Consider the following 21,627-nt stretch of genomic DNA (forward strand, 5'->3'; position numbering starts at 1 on the left):
GTCCTCTCTAGCGGATGCTTTAACTGCGGTGCTGACTAAGATCAATCGGTTGGATATTGTGACTTTGCTGGAAGGGCCCATATTTGACTACGGTAACATTTCAGGCACACGCTGCTTTGCCGATGATAACGCAGTATTCCCGGATCAGTCCGATGGTAAAGTGTAGCCCACCCTAGCTGAACTCTCAGTCTATCTCTCAGTCTGTCCCTTCACCCTTCTTCACCTCCTCTCTCAGCCAGATAGTCAGACCTGACGGTGCAAACAAATAACGGAACCAATCCGGCTCGACCAAACAATGGAAGTTAATTAGGCGCTAACGGACCATCAGGTAGCAATAGCATCAGTCAGCTTGTTAGTCTTCCAACACTGGGCAGTGCGACTCATTCATAGCACTCAGTCATTGGAACAATAATGACAAGTGACAGATCTTTAAACTTATTTGATTTTAATTAAGTGCAGGGAAATCTGTACCACTTTTGGTGCATGAGACTGTTTTTGTAAAATGTACAAAAGCATGATGAAGGAACTGAACGGCATCTCATCTGATAAAGGTACTGGTAATCCTGTCGACAAGATTGACGGTGTGCGTTTTTCAGATGGGGCCGTGCACTGGTTTGTAATTTGGTTTAACAATAGTTATGTTTATGTGTATGTTTTTGAAATTTGACCTCGGGTACAACACAGGTTTATCTTCTGCAGATTGGTTTGATTGAAATACATAAAAACATAATTATAAGAACCAATTTATAACAAACTGCATGGTCGCTTTAAGCAGTATGTTTCCTCTCTCCTTCTACATTTCTCTCTTTCCTCTCAAAAGAACGTGAAATGTGGCAGTAATCAGTGGTTGTGACGGATACACCGAGGGCCATTTCAGGACTTTGACAATGTGCCGTTTGTGGTCGATATATTGCAAGTCATGAGGCGATTTTCCTCTTTATTGCCGTGGATAATTACAGAAAACACTCCATTTAAAAGAGTAATCTGACATCTATAGGTGCTAATCACTTTACAGATGCAGATTTTATATTAATAAAAGGATATAAAGTAGTAAGCTTTAAGCAACTACATTAATAGCTGCTATATGTTTCAATAATAATAACCTGAAGGTCCATATTAATGTCTTCTTCCTCCATCGCTTCATTAACTGTATGCTTGCTGCTATTAGTTTTGCCCATGCAAATCCTTAGAAATAATAAAAATATATGTTTTAATCTGTCGTCTGAGGAAACAAGGAGATAAAGAGCCTCGGTGAAATCAGGGTTAGTTCGCTAACCAGAGGCACACTTTGAAACAAAGCTCTGAGATGCTCCTCATTCCCAGTCTGTCTATTTAGGTTTCTTAAAGTCATCTTAACACAAGGATCGGTGTTCCCGTTGCTCTGACCAACAGCGGAACCGAGAGGATCTTTTTGCGAAGATGACTTTCAAGCGAAACCGATATTTGAAATTTAAAAAAAAAGAAGAATAAATCAACAAAATGCATGGCTGTGGCTCTGTGTGAGAGGCTGCCTGCTCTGAATGTCGTTGACTCCCAGCGATACACTTTTAACACTCTTTAAACGGGTGGAGCCTTTTCAACACATCCAGGAGTGTTTTTTATGTTATTTATTTTTGTCCCTTTGGATCAGGATGTGCCCACGTAACACAGCGACACTCTGAGATGAGCTGAAAATGAAACACCTTTTTTCAAAGTGTGCAGTGTATAATTGTGCTTCTGTGTCGCCGCTGTTAGCTGTACTGTACCTGTCATCTCCTGGGTTCCTCCGAGCCTCCCAGCCTCCCAGCCTCTACGCTCCACTGTAGCTTCTCCTGCTTTGAGACCTCCAGCCTCCTCCTCCTCCTCTTCCTCTACCTCTTCCTCTTCTTGCTTCTGAGCAACTAACTTCTACAGCGCTGAGCACCACTAACCGGCTAATTCCCAGCAATGCCTACCTTTTGCTAGCAGCTTCTGGACCCAATCATAGCTTGCGCTGCTACCCTTGCTGCTGATCAGAATGAGACACATACAACTTCCCCGCAAGTCACTTCAGGGAGCTGACAGGTTTAGGCGACTTCTGTGAGAGCTAGTTTGTCATATCTGCTGCACGGAGTAGGCAGCTGCTCTTGAGTGGAGATTTGGAAGGTTGACCAGATGTGCGTTTATATAAGCCAGCAATTAGTCCTGAGCCTCTAAGTCTTTGTTTTTGAAAGAGGCAAACACTTCAGACAGCAAATGCTAACTAGCACGAAGACGAACTGACTGGCTTTGTGAATGTACACCTGTTTATCTCACCTCTGCAAAAGAGCAGCGCTCAACCTTCCCATGGGAATCATGTGAGACTGGTCAATGCTTTGGTGACATACGTCGCGCTTTAATGTTGATTATATACAACATGTGCTGTATATACAAAGAAAGTAGTCTGGAGTTTTTCTTAGAGAGGGTGCACAGCTGGACCTCAGTATTTAAACAAGCCTTCTTTTCAACGTCCCCACCCCCCACCCACTTACAGTCCCTATGACAGTTAGTTAGTTTGCAGCTCAACAAACTTTTGTCCTCAAGATTTCAAACTATTTTTTTACCATCCCGTGATGAACTGTTCTGAACGATGCTACCGCTAAGAAGCTTCCTCTTGCTTATCGGCCCAGATAAGCAAACCCATGTTTCTGATGTGCAATCTTTTCCGCTTCTGCAGCTTCCTGAACAATTCAGCCTTCATCAGTCACATGTTCACTGTCTTCACTGTCTCTGCGTACTGACCACTTTGGTTTTGACGCTACATGCTCGTGTTTGTCTTTTCATCTTGTCTAACCGTGCTCTTCGTTTCTTTTTCTGTCCCTTGTGAATTGTGATAACTGCAACAGCTCCGAAACTTTTTAGAAGTCCTACGTTCCCCCTGTGTCCCCGAACGCGTCGGCCCTCCCCTCTGCACACTACCTCTGTCTCTTCTCCTCCTCCTCCTCCTCCTCATCCCTCTCTCCCCAGCCTTATCACACCTTTCACTTCTCCTTCATCTGCCTTTCCCCCTTCCACGCCTCCTGTTTACCTCCTACCTGTCGCTCCTGTTCTCCCTCACCTCTCCACCCTGACTTACTCCTCTTCTCTTCCGTCCTCACCTCGAAGTCCTTTAACCGGCACCTCGTTCTTCTTTCCTCCTCACTTCTCCCCCTCTGCCCTCTGTCTGCCCTCGCCTCCTCCTCCTCCTCCTTCTTCCTCGCTTCCTCCTATTGTCCTTTCCCCTCCTCTTCATCCTGCCTCTCAGTCTACTCCCCCACACCTCTCCTTATCTGGCCCTTCCTCTCCCACCTTCCCATCTCCTCCTCCTGTTCATTCCCCAGTTTCTCCTCCTTTGCCCTCTCCTTCTTTAATACGTGCCTCCTCTTCATCTCCACATCCCGCCACCGCTTCTCCCTCTCCCCCACCCCAATCTTCTCCTTCTCCAGCTCCAGCTCTTCCCCCTGTCTCTCCTCCAACCTCTCCCCTCCCTCCTGGTATCCCTCCTTACTTCCGCCGGGATCGTTCGGTTCCCGAGGTTTACATTTAGACGGTTGCTCTGCTCCTCTCCGCCTTTTTTCTTTAAATCAACACAACCGAGCTACTTGAATAACGCTCAAGCCTTTTGCTCGTTAACTAACGTGGTTACTGACAATGAGCATTGGTGAAGATTGTGTTTTGAGGTGCTGTAACGAAGTCCTTCCTCACAAATTTCACGCATTTAATTCATGGTAATTTATGTTACAAAACTTGACGCTGAAGTGCATTTACCAAACTACTGACTTAGTTAAGTGCCACTTTTAGGGACATTGCAGATAATGTTTGTGGAAATTTTATAAAAACAGTATGTTAACTTTTTAGGGTACGTTTTATACTCTGTTACCATCTATTTTCGATCTTGTCCTGTCTTCTCTGGGGAGCTGGTTCAGAAGTCACACTGGAGTTCATGTTAATATGGATTCATTTAAACATGTGTATTTTTAATTCCACTTGATGGCAGCAGCAGGAACAAGATGTAAACGCAACAACGCTGACATGATTTCATTACAAAGAATTTTTTTTAACCGATACAGACAAAAAAGTTGGATATTGAGGACTATCTGCTCAGATGACGTGTATGTCGCTGTTAATCTCATGCGTCAACCGCATAAGCAAATCTGTGCACGAGTATAATCCGTTCTCAACGGAGCAACCCCAGACCAATATCCTGGGTTGGGCTGGCTTTCAGGCTAGATACAGAGTAGCAGTCCAACATTCACGCTTCTTTTAGCTCTAATTTGTTCTCAATCCCTGGAAGATACCCGACTCTTTAGCTGCTAAGTCCTCCACTATTTTCACCAGCTAGTCGCTAACTAAAGAACTCCATTGTCTAGTCCTGGGCAGACAACGCCCAGAACTAGAGAGAGTCTCAAGCTCCCCTCTAAATGATGGCTAACGTTGCTCTGTGCTGGATTCACAGGTAGAGAGTAAATGCAGCATTAATGTGTTAAGGTTAAACGTGTGACTTGTGAACACATGCCACCCTTAAATGTTTCAAGTGTTTCTCATTTCATCACTTCCACCACTGTACCTCTCCTTCCCCTCCCTCTTTCCTCACGTATTTTTTTGTGTCTGTTCGTCCCTCTTGGAACCTCTCGGCCTCTAATCCTTTACTCCTGCCGTCCACCCAGGATACCAGAATATAGAGCTGGAGCTGAAAACCCCCACAGAACTCAACTACGTGCCCCCTACCCCGCTGCACTCAGACGACTTCTTTAGCGAGGGCGATGGTAGCGTAGAGTCCCCTAGCAAGACCGTGCTTACTAGACCTAGCGACCTCTCTCTCACTCAGACCACCAGTACCTCCAGCAGCGACCCCCCCACGGTGGCCCCGGGCCCCAGCTCCAATGGGCTGAAGCCGCCCATGGCTGGGGCTGAAGACACAGCCTTGACCGGCGGAGATAGAAGGATATCTGAGGAAGAAAGACCCGGAGCGGATAATGACAGAAGAGCAGTAGAGCAATCAGGAAAGGGGGCAGAAGAACTGATTGCAGAGGGAGGTGTTGTTTTGAAGAGTCTGGGAGGAAACCTAAAAGAGGAGGTCACCTCAGACGCCGGTCCTGGGAACGGAAAGGAGGACGAAGAGGAGATGACCGAGGAGAGGCTGCAGAGTCTGCTGGAGGATATAAAGCTGGAAGGAGGCGTGGAGGACGAGGAGATGACGGAAGAGAGGGTGAATGCCATCATTGAACAAGTACGCCAAGCAGAAAAAGACATTTGTTCAGTTCCAGGTTGGAGAAGTGAGACGTCTGGCGCAACCGTAGAGTCGGCAGCTCAACGCCACAGTCCCGGCGCTGAGGAGGGCAGGTAGGATTCCATCTGATTCGTATTTCTGTACAAAACTTCAGTGTGAGTCTAGACGCTGATATAATCACCTCCATGCTCCACTCTTCCAGTCCTGACAGTCTAGCCGATTCACTGGAGCAACCGCCGGCCCAGAATGGAGGTCACACCGAGGCAGGGAAGGAAAAGGAGGCCAAGAAGAAGGAGGACAGCAGCACAGCGGGACCGAGCAGAGGACGGGAGGAGGGAGGTGACAGGTCCCAGCACAAAGTCCAGGTGAGAGTCATTCTTCCAGACGGGAAATTAAGCTCACAGTTTATCTACTGAAAAGTCTTTGAATGCATTTTGGATTCATTCAAATCCTCATGTGCTGTTGTCTAAAGCCTTTCAAGAATCAATTTCGGTTTTAGCGGGATTAAAACGTTTAAGGCTCCAAAGCACAGCCCAGGATTAAGAGCCTGCCCTAACTACGGGTATTACGACTGTGCCCACTAAGTCTTTAATTGACAACATGGATGTTATGTGTACACTTCAACACGCTGCCTTCACCAGCGGGGTGTTAGACCGATGGAGTCCAGCTCTGACGAGGAGACCACTGTCACCACAAGGGTGTACCGCAGACGGGTCATACTCAAGGTGTGTGCGGCCTGGTGTGTGGAGATTGCTCGCTCGAGTGTAGCAGAAGCTGCGTGACTCTGCGCAAGTGTGTGAAGAAGCAGTGCTTGTAAAATGTGCAGAAACTGGCTTTGCCTTTTGATAATGTTCTGAACATATTTGAAAAAGTACACTGCGCTGAGATGGAAACTAGACTGCAGTTGCTATAGCATGACATGCTACTCACTGTTTGCTGCTGTGAGCCTCTACACTCCCAGAAATGCTGTTTGGTTTGATTGGTTTGGGAGTTTCTTCCTGGTTGGTGTACTGCATGTAGCTCCTGGAAGTCATTCTGAGGCTGGATTTCCACAGAAGCAGAAGATCTGAGTGTGTCCAACCGCCTTCTGACACACGAGGGCTAAAGTGGTGGTAGTTAATGTCTTAATTCAAACAAGATACGAGCTGCAACTTAAATTTGATTAATTTTCTGAATATTTTCTCAGGGAATCATTTAATCTCTTAGTCTGACAATGTTTTCTAGACCCAACAAGACAATTTACAACTGCAAAAGGCTACGCCAACAAATGTTTACACTTGTTTACGGAAGGCTGCAAAAAAATTGATGAAAACTGATTTATTTTATGGCGACTAATCAATAGATTGTTGATCGGTTTGACTTTTGAGCGCATAATAATACATTTGTGTGGTCTTGTTAAATGCGGTGTTGCCTTGGTTCTGCTTGTGCACGAAGGATTTGGTTGGAAAAGTCATTCCAACGGACGGTTGCAAGTGAAATTTTGTGTATTTCTTTTTGGTTTTTGGTTTTCCACTTGAAGCCGAATTTGAATCATAAACATTTTGTTTTATATTTCTATAGAATAAATGCTTGTAAAACAGTAAACTATTGGCTTCCTTCCCAGCTCTATGTAAAGAGTTCTGCATCATGAATACGACCTATGAATGGTCATTTAGTTCTAGATATATTTTTTAACCAATCTGACCATTCTAGTAATGAAAATAATAATCATAATTACCCTGGTTGTGCATGTATAAAGACTGCAGTGCAGTTGTGACAGGCAGGCTGAGGTCTTTCTGGAAATGCTTCTCCATTTGCTTGAAAAAAACGACAACAGACGAATAACAATCTCATAGATAACCCAACATGCAACCTTTCCCGCCTCATGCTTCCCACCCCCTTGTCTCTCACTACTCCTCCATCTGTATTCAAACCTTCACCCCAGGGAGAGGAGGCCAAAAACATTCCTGGAGAGTCTGTGATCGAGGAGCAGTTCACAGACGAAGACGGAAATCTGGTCACCAGAAAAGTAACCATCATCATCATCCTCCTCCTCCTGCATTACCTCATCATTATCCCACTGCTGGCACACACACATAATAAACACACACAGTGTTTCCAGTTGCTAGAATCTGTTAGCTTCACATAGTACTCTCACATAGTAACACACAGACTGTATCACCAAGCATCTCATACACCAGAACACACACACACGCCCATGCATCTTCCTTCTTTTCATCATTTCCTTTCTCAAAATGCTTCACCCACAACCCCCCCGTGACACGCTTCTGCCCCCTACAGGTGATCAGAAAGGTGGTGCGCCGAGTGTTGCACTCGCAGGAAAGGAGTCAAAGTGAAGGCGAAATTATTGCAGAAGAAGGAGCTGGTGGTGATGGTGGTGGTAGTGGTGTAGCTTCAGGTGGAGCAGATGCTGCTTCTTCAACACCACCAGCAGCAGCAGCAGCAGCAGCAGCAGCACCAGGGGGGAAGGGGAAGAAGAAGGGGAAGCGCTCTCGTCATGGCCACAAGGAGGAGGCCCAGAGAGGGAAAACTGAGGTTGCCGTTAAAACCGACCGCCTGACTTAGTCGTCTGAGCTACCCTGGCTCACTTACACCTGCATGAACCTGTAACCGAATGTAGAGTAAAATCATGTAGACTAATGTGGAAAAAAAAATCCCAACCCTGCAGATCTTTACAACGTATAACTCGTCCATGCCAGAAAGGATGAGTAGAGTACACACTAATAGGCTCCCAAGTGAGGACGGTTTATTCGTATTTAAAGCCCATTTGCCCCAAAGTATTCTCCTGATTAATCCTGGTATCTAGAGTTTGACTGTAGAGAAGTACTTCACATGTGTGTGAAGGTTCTCAGTCATCCAGGTCATGGCTTATCCGTAGAGATGAAATCAGAGCTGAAGACTCGGACGAGTGGCGAAACGCCTTCTCAGAAATCTCTACAAGTCCAGCTGCCTTTGTTAAACGCTTTTTGGAAGTGCTTCACATGTGCAGTTTGAGGCTAGTTCATCAGAGACATGCTGCAACGTAGCTCCAACTCCAACATTAGCCGCTCAGTTCCAACCAAAGTACACAGAGAAACTAAAAACAGCTGGCGACCCGTTGACTGGCATTTTAGAGGCGTAATGACAAAATGATGCCAACACACCAAAGTATAAATGCTTGCAATGATGCATCTATGACTATGACATGTCTTGACATATGGAAGGGGAATTTTCTGCGCTTGTCCTAGAGATGCGAACAAAGAAATGCATTTTGGAGCCTTCACAGCACATACGTTTCCGGAAAGGTGCATGTCAGGCCTTCCGGTAGTTTCAGAGCTTTATATGTTGAGCAAAGGCAGTTGGTGAAGATGAGCAAGAGACGGTTGAGAGAAAGCAAAAATAAATCAAAGTCTTTGTGCAGAATTCTGTCCTCATGAGACTCCCAGGACTTTAGCTGTGTTTTATATACATTTTGAGCACATATCACCAGAGTGGATACGCAGAAATCGCAGAATCATTAATCTTATCTCGCTGTCTGGATATGTGTTTTGCAGTTTGCAGTGGTTGTGATGTGTGTGTTTCTCCGGTAGTGCCAACAGTCTTTGTCCCTAAGTCTAAGCTCATTGACTGGGCTTCAGAACTACTAATATCCAGTGTTTCAACTAATATAGAAGAAATGTTAGTTTGAGCATGTGTGATTTAGTTTATAGTTGTACAGATGTAATAATTTTAACATTCCTTTCTCTCTCCTTAATCTCATCTTTCTTCCAGCATGCTGTCTGATGTAGTAGCTGAGCTCAACTGCGCTTCATTAACACCTGAGGTTCATATTTAGTTTGAGTACGGAACTGACTGTTTCTTTGTTTTTCTGTCTCACGATGAACCTCACCGCTTCCATCGATCTCTCTCAAGTCTGGAGATGGTGCCAACAAGAAACAAGGAAGAAGAGTCATTCATAACAGCAGAGCTCTCACCTAAAACCTGGTAAGGGCCTAATAATATGAAGAATAACAGAAACAGTGTGCCATAGTGATGTACATGTCGCTTATTTTAGCAACCACATTGATTATACATTATGTTACTGGCGCTTAAACTAGTTCTTAGAAATAGTTTGACATTTTAGAATATCTGCTTATTTGCTTTCTTTTTGAGAGTTAAGCAAAGAAATCGCTAAAGCTTTAGCCAGCTGGTTATTAGCTTAACACCAAGACTGGAAAGATGGGGAAACTTTAGTCTGATGCTGTTCCAAGGTAAAAAAAACATCAAGCATTAAGTTGCAGCTTTCATCTTTGTCTGTGCAGACCATAGACTGTATATAAATATGGACAACCCGTCCCCACTTCCTTGCATTGACCAAACTGGCGCTATTTTCCCGTGGATACTGGTGGCGCCATCTTGCGAGTTTGGAGACTGAGCAGTACGGTCCGAGAGTGGAACCACGCGGAGCCGTGATATCAATCAGTCTATGATATCGAACCACACTTCCGCCAGACTCACTCGTGTTTTTGTTTAACTAATACTACGCTCTGCTCTACCTCCACTTCCTGTGGCGTTGCATGTCTGAGTTAACTGAATTAACTACCTAAGATGACAGAAACCATCCTTAAAATTTTTTTTGATGCGCCCAAGTCCCATCCGCTAACATAGAGGGGGTGGAACTTATTTATGACCTATACTGCAGCCAGCCACCAGGGGGAGCTCTACTTGCTTTGGTTACACTTTCAAGGAGCTGTTCCTCAGTCCATCTTTATAAAGTCTATGGTTCAGACTAAAATAATATACGTAGTGAAGATTTTGAGGGAATTTAACAAAGGTTTTTGTAATCATGTATTATAATATTTCATAATTTATCCTATTAGACATTCATGTGAAATTTTGTCATACTTACAGTATGGTTGGTTAAGTTAATCACCTATAGTTTCACATTTTCTTCACAATAATCATTAAATTAATTCAATTATTTTTAATCATTTGTTATATAAAAATAGTTTAAAACATATTTTAATCACTTGTTATTTAACTAACAGTCTAAAACCTGAAGATGTTCAAATAGAAGTGATATAAAACAAAGAAAAATGCCTTCTTCACCTTGCCACCTGACATCTAGTCAAACCATCATTTCAGACATATTCTGGGCTCAGGCTTTCAATTAAAACTTGTGATCCTTTACCCCAGGTCCACAGACGTCCACCTGCGGCCCCCCCCCACCACACATACACCCTGGGAGGAAAAACGGACCGGAGCCCGAGAAACAGCGGAGCCATGTCAATCAGTCAACACGTGTCTGAAGCTTTCACTTAACAACGCATGGTTTTCAGCAAGACAACGCAAAAACAAGCTACTTTTCTTTGATTTCGCATGAGCATGTCACCAAAGTCACTCACTGTTCGGAAAAAACAACAACACCGAAGGACACGCATGGACGTGAGCTGGAACTTCCTTTTACCTACAGCGAATGAAAGGCGTCTGGCACAAGTTGCGAGGGGTGGAAGGTGTTGGGGGGGGGGGGGGGGGGGGGGGGGGGGGGCGAACTGCTGACAGATAAGACTTCACTCTCTCTGACACTCGCCTTATATGGTCTATTTTTTCCTCCTGGATCCACAGTATTGGGGTGTACCGCGTGGTTCTTTTATAAAAACTGATATATAATATAGTAAATGGGTGATTTTGTTGTATATAAACGACACTGTATAAAATCTAAAAAAAAAAAAATCAAAAAAATCAGTAGCTTCACAGATTGTTTATGCACTGATTTGAGTTGAAGCTTGGCAGAGTCGGTGCGTCTGTATCGGGAGGTCGACACTGTTTGAGCAGCCTTGAGAGTGTCACCTGACATGCTCTTCCCAATTTAAAAAGGAACAATAAAGCCGTTATGTGAATGAGAGACGAATGGAAAAGAAAAAAAAAAAACAACTGCTTGATTTTTAAACACGTTTCTTTTGAACGCCGCTCTGTCTGTGGAACATTCTTTGAATTCAGAGAAAGGATATTTTGCTGCATGTGACGTCACTTTATTTTTAACGCTTTCCTTTTATTTTTCCTCCTAACTCAAAAGCACTGTAATACAATTAGAGGGGGGTTTGATGGTACTTATGTCTGTGTGAGCTCTCATAACCCATCTGTCATCTATAACTGTTCTTCGGATTTATTTTTTACAATCGAAAAACACACACTCCACAGTCACATGGCGAAATAGCAAAGCTTCATTCTTGCGCCGCAAGGAAACTGCTTTTATTGGATTTTATTTGTGTAAAACATCAAATAAAACCCGTCTGTGCGTAAGCCCCCCATGCATAACCGCAACTGTACGTTTAGGCTTTTAGGTCTACTGTGGTTTTAAAAAGGGGCCTGTGTTTTATTTTGGCGGTCCGTTGACTTTTATCTGGTTTGATTGGTTGTCTTTACATGAGAACAGAGAATCCCATTTTTTATTTTTTTATTTTTCAGCCCCAAGTCTAATTCTTTGTACCGACAGCTGAAATCACACAAATCACTCTATTGATCACACACACGTAGTTAAAATGAGGTTTTCTGTTCATGTGTAAATGTTTTTATTCTCGTCCTTTATTTTATTTTTTTTCATACAAATCCACCCTAAGCATCCGTTGTCGATGATAAATCTGGTACCAACATGTATGACGAACCAACATAGCCTACACTGGATGATCCAAGTAATTATTTAAGCAGAAAAAATAAATGGTGTTTAAACTGAGCCGAGTCTTGTCTGCTTTCTTGATCTTTAGACTGCAGCATTGGCATCTATTTGCGTGTTAAGACACAGCGGTAATGTTTCTCCGTCGGACTGATTAACTTGCGAAGGTAATAAAATACTCCATTCAACTTTTATCAACAAATTATCACACGTTATCAAGCCAAATTAAAGAGGAATTACCGTTTTTTACAACCTGGACCTTATTTCTGGCATAAAATACAATCGTTTATTCACCCATATAACTTTGGTGTCATTTGGAGTTGTTTGGAAGATATTAGATCCAGCGGAGCGCCCCGTATATCCATATAGTGGGAGTGACTGGGGCACCAAAACGCAGCCTCTAAATAACACGTTATCTGCCACGAAACTGCTATTCCCCGTTGAGTCCCGAGTTTCCTGTTATCTATTCACAGACGTGCAGCGGTTTGTTGTTCTTTGGCCAGCTGCTCCTCTCTCTGCCTCCGCATCCTCCTTTCAACAAGCTCCTCATCCGTATACTCTGGCTCAAAACAGTAAGGACGTCCATCATAAACAAAGTCGTCGTCCACAACCTCAGAATCGGAAAAATATTCAGCCATGTTGCAAAAAAATAGCAGCAGCAAATTACAGGTAAACAAGCCGACCGTCGAGGGTGCGCACGGCGCTCAGAGATGACATCATCCAGGTCAAATCTACAGACCTCAGATGATGACAACAGGTAACTCCAGACTCAACAGGGAATAGCACTAGCCTATCGTAACAAAATACTAGTGAAATGAACGAGTTTCACAGCAGTTAATGTTTTATTTAGAGGCTGCGTTTTCGGTGCCCCAGTCACTCCCACTATATGGATATACGCAGCGCTCCACTGGATCTAAACGACTCCCAAATGACTCCAAATGATACCAAAGTTATATGGGTGAGTAAACGATCGTATTTTATGCCAGAAATAAGGTCCAGGTTGTAAAAAAACGGTAATTCCCCTTTAATTCGGCTTGATAATGTGTGATAATTTGTTGATAAAAGATGAATGGATTATTTTATTACCTTCGCAGGTTAATTAGTCACAGACATATTGGACAAGCTACAGGAAAAATTAATGAATCAGTAACGTGTCTGTGAAGATTTTCAGTCATCCGTGAAAGTTAAAATTACAGCAGTTAGACTTGCTGAGTTTTCTCAAAGACATTTCACCGCTAATTCAAGTGGCCTCTTCAGTTCTAAACAACTGGTGGGGAGTTTATATTTTTTATTTCTCATTTTTTTATTTTGTTGTGAATAATCTGGATGATTACAAATGATCCTGAAGGTGACCTGCATGTTTCATGACAAATCTAGGCCAATAGCTGTCGGTGTCAATATGGCGCAACAGGATACAAATTTAAATGTAGTCCATATTTTTTGCAAATGTCCATCATCGATCCTTCCAATATTTGTTAAATTATTCCAGATGTGAAGGATATCCTGCTTCACTCCATTTTATATTATTGTGACTTTGACATTTTTGGATAAAGGATGGCTGGTCGGAGAAAATAATACTCATGAAGCTCCCATATTGGACTGTTTTTTTTTTTTTCCCCTGATGATTTGTAGAATAACAGAAACCAATAGATTTATTTGTAACAAAACTTACAATGACGTGTTTGAAACTACTGATAAAAACTGACTCCCTGATCATTATTTAAACATAATACATGAAAGTTATAAAGAAAAAAAACAAACAAAAAAATAAATAATAATTGTTGCAGCAGGTAGACATTCATTGTATTTTCAACAGATTTCATTCATTCAGTCATTCATTCATTCATCTTCTGTAACCGCTTGATCCTGTTTTCAACAGATTTATAACAGCTAATTATTGATTAATCTGCATTTGTTATGGTCTACAAAATATTCAGAACAAATGCCTGTCCCGATATATTAAAGCTAGTTGGCTCATTCTTTGTACATAGCTTTTACTTTTTTTATATATCTAAATAAAATAAAAAAATCTTGATATGGAATAAATATTTGATATTTTTCCACATAATTTGCGTACCAGCATTTTGAAACCTTTAAAATGAGGTATAATAAAACTGTGGAATATAATCATTACGGTAAGTGATCAGGGTTGTTCACATGAATATAGAAATGTAGTGTGATCCATCAAGTAAGTGTAACTCATTACATTTGGCATAATATCAGTAACATTAACTGTAACATCTCAGCAGAGAAACATGACCTACAACTGGCTTATTTCACTATGTGAGGTTTGGTAGCAGATCTAAACACTGCATTCTACAAACAGTGGTGGTTTCATTTTTAATTGTTTTTTTCTCTTGTTAAAATCATAAACATCTTGCGGATCTTCTCACCTCACATTATTCCTTAAATGTTGGACTATCGCTTCAAAAAGCAGCATGTCTCAGCATTAAAGGTTTGTCAGCTGGGTGGATTCATCCCCGTGAGTCTGAGCGTGTCTTTTCAGATCGTCTTTCCTCAGGAATCCTCTGCCGCAGACGCTGCAGCAGTGCGTTCGCTCCCCTTCGTGAACTCCCATGTGTTTGGTCAGCGATCCTCCAGCGCTGAAGCTTTTCCCGCACACGTTACACAGATACGGCTTCTCTCCCGTGTGGGACCTCATGTGGATTTTCAACGCTCCGCTCTTGTAGAACTTTTTGTCACAGATGGCGCACCGGTGCGTGGACTCTCCCGTGTGGATCATCATGTGCGTTTTCAGAGTCCCCCTCTGCCTGAAGCCTTTCCCGCAGATGCTGCAAAGGAACGGTTTCTCCCCGGTGTGGATTCTCATGTGTGCCCTCATATATTCTTTAAAGCTAAAGCTCTGACCGCACACGCTGCAGATGTACGGCTTCTCCCCCGTGTGAACCCTCATGTGTCCCATCAAGTTTCCATTTTGAGCAAAGGCCTTGCCGCAGACGGTGCAGACGAACGGTTTCTCTCCCGTGTGAGTTCTCATGTGCATCTCCAGCTGTTTATGGCCGTCAAAATGTTTGCCACAGACTTCACAGTCGTTTGTTCTGATGTAGGTTTGCAAGTGAAGCCTTAAGCTCTCTTCATTCTCAAAGTGTTTCCCGCACACACCACACAGATCTGCATTGCTCTCGTCTTCTTGTACATGCTTCAGAAAAGAGGCTCTGTAGCGGAAAGACTTGCCACAAACTTTACAGCAGTATTTCAGATGAGATAAATCCAGATTCTTAGATGGCTTAGGTTTACTTTTTGACTTTTGTAAACAAGATCTTTCATTGGTCTCCTCTTTATCACTCTCTCCATCGTCACTATCACTTCCTCCACTCTCCCTCCAGTCCTCACCACCATCCTCCAGTTCACTCTCCAAGCCCCTTTCTTCCAATTGTTTGTCATCAGTTTGATCCCTGCAACAGTTTTCTTCGTTGTGGGTTTGTAAATGCACCTTCAGTGTCTCGTCGGACTCCAGGTGTTTTCCACAGACTCCACACAGATCTGTGCTCTGCTCGTGCTTGAGTACGTGTTTGAGAAAAGAACGGTGGTAGTGAAAAAACTTGCCACACACTCTGCAACAACTCTGGCCCGTAGATTGGCTCAAGTGAAGCCTCAAGCTGTCCTCGGTCTCAAAATTCTGACCTGAATCCCTCTTATGTTCTTGCACATAAGCACTGTAGGAGAGTGATTTGTCACAGACTTTGCAACTGTATTTCATATCAGATAAATCTGTGCAGTCGTTAGGTTTTTGTTCAGTTTCTGTTTTTGACTCTCTATGTAAACAAGATCCTTCTCCGGTGTCTTTATCGCTGCCTCCGTTGTCGCTATCCTCATCACTTTCCCCTGCTGTACTCACAGCGATCTCTGCCCCGGACTGGTTGTCATCTGTCTCATCCTTGCAGCCATTTCCCTCGTTGTGGGTCTGTAAATGCACCTTCAGTCTCTCATCAGACTCCAGATGTTTTCCACAGACGCCGCACAAATCAGCAGTCTGCTCATGTGTCAGGGCATGCTTGAGGAAAGAGCGTTTGTACCGGAAAAACTTGCCACAAACTCTGCAACAGCTGCGTCTGGCTTTATCGTTCTTGTTTGCTGCGGCTTTTTTCTTTTGAGGCTCTCCGTGAGAAGATCTTCCACACTTTTTGCAAAAATCTGCACCCTGAATTTCTCTTTGAACTCTTCTTCTTTTGTTTGGTTTAAGTGGTGTCTCACTTACTTCTCTATCACTTTTGTTATTTTCACACACAGCCTCTGAGATATTCGGCGACGGGTCCCGCTGGTGACAGTGCTCTCTTTGTCTCTCTGTTTCTATCACTGTTGAGGCGCCTTTACCTGCTTGTCGGTTGCTAGACTCAGAGTTTGTCTCTGTCGATGCGTCTTTAAGGTGAGGTGGATCCAGCATTGTCTGAACCGGACTGAAGCTCCTAATCTGCTCACATTTCTGATGCTCAGAGGAAATGTCCTTTTCACAATCCGACCCAGAGTCTGGCAGTTTATCTGCAAAGAAAATGTTGATAGAACATTCATTAAATACAAAGCTTGTATGCATGAGCTGTAGAGAAAAAGAAAAAAAAAAACTATTTGCAGCTAATGCTGTTAAAAATGAGTTGGTTTAATGTTCAGTATACCTGTTCTGAGACGGGAACATGACACCTCTGCCTCACATTCATTCATCATAATCTCAAGGATCCTGAATATCTCATCAGCCACCTTTTGTACGATGGCCCTTTGCTGTTCAGGCGACATTTCTGATGGAAAGAGTTAATGAAAAGAATAAGCACAACAACTGGACTTTTATACCGAGAGGCATGTCTAATATTCACATGGTTTCTATCCACAGGGGTAGATGAAATACATAAAACATCCGTCAGTGGAATACAGGTCACCATCGCCACAAACTAGAGCCTGAAAAAATAACTTCTAAGCGGACTCAACCACTTTTCCATTCAGTTTTAAGAAGAAGTTCACATTAACATTCATTAAAAGTTGGCCATATAGAAGGACCAGTGTTATAAGACAGTAGTTCTGTAGATTTAGAAACTTATTTGTAGGAAAATACCCATTATTAGATCAAATGCTATTATTAGAAGTGATGTTAGAAAGACTAAAAGTGTGGTTATTATTATTATTTATTTTTTAGAGGCCGTGTTTTCTGTTCCAAACTACACTACAAATATTTTCTTGACTGATACTACCCCTCATATCAAAACATTAATTTTATTTCACTGGGTAACATCTGTATTTATTTTATTATTATTATTTTTGTAACAGGAAACTTATTTTAAAAAATCTCGTTTATATAAACCCACTTCAAAAAAAATTTTTCTACCCAGCCCATTTTGTGAATTTTAAATGAACAATTTTTGTCTGTATATTTTCATAATAATTTGCGTTTGAGGTCTTACTATAAAACCATTTTAATATCTGATAATAATAATAATAATAATAATAATAATAATAATAATAATTGCAGTATTTCTTATTAAGTGTGTTGTGTTTACTACCTGACGTGTGAAGCATGTTTTCTCTTATCATCTTCTCCGTAACAGTGAATATCTCCTCCGCAGCTGCCGCCAGTCTTTCGGCCACCAGCGTCCGCAGCGCCGTCAGTTTAGCCATGACGGACCGACGAGGTTTGTTCTTCAAACCGTCAGCATTTTGTAGCTTTGACTAGTTTTGTTGTGGTAGAAACGCATACATCCACTAAAGAGGAGCCATATTACTTCCGCTGTCGACTTCTTCTTCTTCTTTTCCAAATCGGGTCGATCATGATGGTGGCTCAATACCGCCATCTTCCGTTTTATAGGAAAATACCTAGTATATACAGTCAATGGAAAATACCTTTATTTAAGAGCAACCGTTTTACGAATGGGGTTTTATAAAGTATTGAAAACATTACAAAATTGTGCTTTTTGTGCTTTTATTTCTGCTGTTATTTATTATTACTTAATTCTAAATGAAAATTTTAAATGAAAAGGAGGAATAGATAACTTTTTTTTTTCTGGTACTGCACTTTTAACTAAAGTATAATAGGTACAATTTTAACATTACTTGTTTTTTATTCCATTTATTTGAATGAATAAAAAAATATACAAAACACTACCAAGCAGTACATGGAAAAGTCTGGGGCAAATATGGCGTAATGCTAATTAAGTTTAGCTAAGCTAGTTGCCTGTGCCTGTGGCGTAGCTAGCATTGGCTAACTAGCCAACGCTAATGGTTTACAGCTGTCTCAACAACATGGCTTTTAAACTAACTACTACTGTAGTTAGCCAATTTACTGTAGCTAAATTAAAAGACATTTTTGAAATACAGATAAATTTTGTGGTCTTAAAACAGCATTAAATAGATTAAAGTATGGTTATTGGTTTGAGAACTTCTACAATATCGACCTTTCCATGCATGGTAATAAATCAGTTTACTGCAAAACTATTACTCATAAACAAGTGTGTTATCTCCTCCAATAAAATATCCCTAGAACTATATAAAATAAAAGTCCAGCGTAATTACATATCATTAAATTACAAACCAAGCCATTCATTCAAGATTTTTATTAAAAAATACAAACATTTTCAAAAAATATTTTCTATAACATTTAAAAATACATCACTATCCCAGCTGAAATAACATCTTTGAGTGACTGATGAGCAAACATTTGCTGCTAGACTTGTGCATGGACTCTGAAATGACCTTAATTATCATGTTGTGCTTACTTCAGAATAGCTAATTGTGCCAGCGGGCATCTTGGATAGTGCTTTCTCTTTGTGTCACAGTGTTCAGAGTTCAGCATCCACACGATTGATCTCATAGCTTTTCTGCTGGATCAGCTGGTCATGTGAATGTAATAAGCAGAAAAGGAGAGTGTTTTTTTAATTTTATCAGGAAGAGAGTTCCATCTCATTAGTCTTTTATAACCAGAGCTCACACTCCCTTTTTGCTGTCCATGCTCATAGCTCTGTTGACACAGTACGGAATGAGGCTGACGGTGACCAGAGGCACGGTGGCGCTCTTGCAGAAGGACAGCAGGTAGAAAAGGACTGCGGTGTGCGTGGGAGGCCTGAAGGAGTCAAACAGGTGCAGCAGGAATAGAGAGCTGATGATGCATCCCGCTTTGACCGCTGTGCTGTTGCTCTTTTTGGTCTCTGTGTAGAGCGGTGAGTGCAGGCCAAGGCCAAGGCCAAACAGAGTGCCCATGTTGCGAAGGAGGCTGGCGAAGGGCGTGGAGTCCAGGTGCACCCACTCAGCCTTGATGCACCACTTCTGAGCTTTCTCCAGAGTCCACAGCAGGTCCACTCCCATAGCTTTGAGCAGGAGGTAGAAGCCGACAGCGAAGGAGGTCAAGAAGAGAGTGGTGTAGAAGTATTTCTTCATGCTGGCGTTGTAGATCCACTGAGTTCTGCTGAAAGCCTCGGCCACAATCATACCTAGGATGTACATTAGAACCCCAGGTAAACCACTGCAGACTAGACAACTGACCTTTCACCCACTGAAATAGTACACAAACAGTTTCCATGCTGACCTGTGATAACACCAGCAACAACCTGGTGGGGGAAGTGTGCAGCGATGAAGACCCTGGACAGACAGACACACACCTGGACTCCCCAAAACAGCGTCCACAGAACGGCCTTCAGATACCTGTTGACACGCAAAGGTAGATTTGTCAGCGCACCCCACTAAACCCGCTTATCATGAGGACTTCATCCACCTCTGAGTCAAAACAACAACCCATGTAACCCATCTTTCCAACCAATAGGTCTCATAAGTCAATGATCAACCACAGCAAAGAACAGATAGTGTGTCCAGAACGATAAGCCCTGTTCAAAGCAAAATGGTCAACAATGTTGACGTCAGAGGACACCAGAGAGCAAAGCTAAACTTGTAGGTTTTGCAGACAGTTCTCTGACTCACCAGTGGTTGCTGGTGGATTTCTTGCTTGCAGGTTTCTTCTTGCTGGACATTACGGCGAGGATCGAGGTCACCAGGGTGTAGTAGATGCCTGCAGCTCCCATAGCGTGGCCAGAGGGGCTGCCTAGATAACATAGATGGAGAGGAAAGGGTACATATCAGTGTCTGATTCACTCGCATTTTTCATTCATTGTTCATTGTTGTGCCAAAAGATAAGAGAGTGAATGAGTGCGTAAAGAGCACTACTTTAAAAGTATTTAAGTACTCATTGATTCTGGCTTCTGGTCCATTGTGCAGAAACAGGTTTGTTTAATCCTAATTTTATTTAGGAGTCTAAGCACATGCACCATTTAAGCACAATATCAACTGACATCTCAATCTTAAGACGGGCTTTTCTTTCTCACATGATCTTGAGGACGTGTCAGAATCTAGACCTTCAGTGTGTAAATACTAAATTACTACACCACCTCAAACCTGGAGCCAAATGATTAAAAGATGGAGAGTGGAAAGAGCTGGGGGTAAATGCAGCAGTGCATGTTTATGTCTCACCTGGCCCAGTCTCACAGGTCATGGGATACTGCTCAATGTGAGGAGGAACAGTGTTTGCATAATGAGCCGTCTCGTGGACCCACCAGTACGGCCTCTCTCCAAACAGGATCCTGAAGAAGACGACAGAAATGTGCACTCAGTTATAGTTGTTAAAAACTGATTTCACATGCTCAGTTTAAAGGTATGGATAGTGAACTCTCACCATTTGAACACCAAGTTCAGCCAGTCTCCAATCACGGCCACCCAGATGAGCTTAATGCCTACTGAAGCCCGCAGATGAAACCAAAGCGGGAAGAAGATGAAGAAGGTGTTCCTGAGATCCGCCGCCCAGGACACCCAGAGAAACAAACCCTGGGCGTCTGCGTAGTTGGTCTGCAGGTAGTGAGTGCTGCTCACCCCAAAGCCCTGCAAGACGTCCATCATGGCATTAAACATCTCAGCTGTCTGAGGGAGAAATCTCAGTCTGTTGATGTGTGAGTGACAAAAAAAGAGAGGACTGTTGCTATCAGTGACAGAGCCGGGTGGTTTTATACCAGAGGGACCCACCACCCAAACGCATGCTCACACTGATCTTTGGACCTTACGCATGTGTAATAAAACACTGGGAGAGTTTGGGAGGTTTGTCACACAAACAAGCTGAAAAGATAGTGGGAAAACAAAAACGTCAATTGGTATCTTTGACGCTGAATTACTGTACGTAGCACGGGAGCGAGGACGTCATTGACAAATGGCTGCCTTCCATAGTTAAATTAATTTTCTTTACACAGAAATTATATGTGTGAGCTCTGAACTTTTAACTTCCCTCCATGTTGCTTAGATTTTTACAGAATTTCTCGAAAACGTTTTTATGAATGCTTGCACTGACTATTAATTTCTCAGTTATGTAATTGTTTTTTTTCGATGAATTGGTGAAAACATAACCCCGTTCAGAACGATGGAGTAACCCATTTGTGGGTTACATAATGCGCTCAGTAATTAAGTGATTGCCCTGAGTAGATGTTGTGGAGATAGCTGGTGATAAAACAGAAGAAAACAGATTAGCAGGTTAGAGGCTGTGCTCAACTTACTGCTCTGTTATGACATAAGAAAAAAGAAAAACCTTTATTAGTCCCGCAATGGGGAAATTGCAGACTTTTTTTTTTTTTTTTTTTTTTTTTGCACAGGTCTGCAAAGAAGAGATCATGTTAGATCCTTGTTTTTGGGACTCATTCATGAAAAGTTGAATTATTGTTTCTCAGTTTGGCATCCTAACCACAAGTAGAAGGTACAGAAAGTGTATGCAAGGGATAAAAAGGATTAACTGTGAGCTAAGATCAATGGATTTCACTTGGAG

General features: G+C 42.5%; 3 protein-coding genes across 4 annotated transcripts in view; 1 reads left to right on the forward strand and 2 right to left on the reverse strand.

The window, feature by feature from the left end:
* The window catches only part of LOC311503952 (ankyrin-1-like), a 76,834-nt gene extending 66,145 nt beyond the window's left edge, over nt 1–10,689 (forward strand). The window contains exons 37-44 of one of the 2 annotated variants that reach the window (XM_084566877.1): nt 12–155; nt 4,644–5,319; nt 5,409–5,571; nt 5,848–5,931; nt 7,131–7,214; nt 7,487–7,741; nt 9,098–9,169; nt 10,361–10,689. In XM_084566877.1, the coding sequence (XP_084423003.1) occupies nt 12–155; nt 4,644–5,319; nt 5,409–5,571; nt 5,848–5,931; nt 7,131–7,214; nt 7,487–7,741; nt 9,098–9,163 (1,472 nt within the window). In that variant the 3' untranslated portion in view covers nt 9,164–9,169; nt 10,361–10,689. Of the gene's footprint in view, nt 1–11; nt 4,624–4,643; nt 5,320–5,408; nt 5,572–5,847; nt 5,932–7,130; nt 7,215–7,486; nt 7,742–9,097; nt 9,170–10,360 lie in introns of those variants that run through there. The other variant, XM_084566878.1, reaches the window with a different exon arrangement.
* Nucleotides 10,690–13,458: 2,769 nt separating this feature from the next.
* On the reverse strand, nt 13,459–17,506 carry LOC311504908 (uncharacterized protein). The gene is made up of 3 exons (XM_084568247.1): nt 17,345–17,506; nt 16,469–16,588; nt 13,459–16,337 (listed from the first exon to the last, which is right to left on the reverse strand). Exons 1-3 carry the CDS (start codon nt 17,457–17,459, stop codon nt 14,287–14,289), a joined length of 2,286 nt encoding a protein of 761 aa, XP_084424373.1. The 5' UTR covers nt 17,460–17,506; the 3' UTR covers nt 13,459–14,286.
* Nucleotides 17,507–18,445: 939 nt separating this feature from the next.
* On the reverse strand, nt 18,446–20,888 carry g6pc1a.2 (glucose-6-phosphatase catalytic subunit 1a, tandem duplicate 2). The gene is made up of 5 exons (XM_084566825.1): nt 20,497–20,888; nt 20,295–20,404; nt 19,749–19,869; nt 19,360–19,475; nt 18,446–19,264 (listed from the first exon to the last, which is right to left on the reverse strand). The coding sequence occupies exons 1-5, from the start codon at nt 20,727–20,729 to the stop codon at nt 18,762–18,764; spliced, it is 1,083 nt and encodes a 360-aa protein (XP_084422951.1). The 5' UTR covers nt 20,730–20,888; the 3' UTR covers nt 18,446–18,761.
* Nucleotides 20,889–21,627: the final 739 nt, after the last annotated feature.

The sequence above is a fragment of the Chelon labrosus genome (genome assembly GCF_963514085.1).
Source record: "Chelon labrosus genome assembly, chromosome: 19".
Classification (NCBI taxonomy): Eukaryota; Metazoa; Chordata; class Actinopteri; order Mugiliformes; family Mugilidae; genus Chelon; species Chelon labrosus.

Excerpts from the sequence above, each read along its gene's own strand:
- g6pc1a.2 (XM_084566825.1), bottom strand. The coding sequence starts at position 20,729 with ATGTTTAATGCCATGATGGACGTCTTGCAGGGCTTTGGGGTGAGCAGC. Across the intron at positions 19,476-19,748 it reads AAATCCACCAGCAACCACTG|GTATCTGAAGGCCGTTCTGT; the intron begins GTGAGTCAGAGA and ends GCGTGTCAACAG. Across the intron at positions 19,265-19,359 it reads TGTTGCTGGTGTTATCACAG|GTATGATTGTGGCCGAGGCT; the intron begins GTCAGCATGGAA and ends TGTACATCCTAG.
- LOC311504908 (XM_084568247.1), bottom strand. The coding sequence starts at position 17,459 with ATGGCTAAACTGACGGCGCTGCGGACGCTGGTGGCCGAAAGACTGGCG. Across the intron at positions 16,589-17,344 it reads AAACATGCTTCACACGTCAG|AAATGTCGCCTGAACAGCAA; the intron begins GTAGTAAACACA and ends TCTTTCCATCAG. Across the intron at positions 16,338-16,468 it reads ATGTTCCCGTCTCAGAACAG|ATAAACTGCCAGACTCTGGG; the intron begins GTATACTGAACA and ends TTTTCTTTGCAG.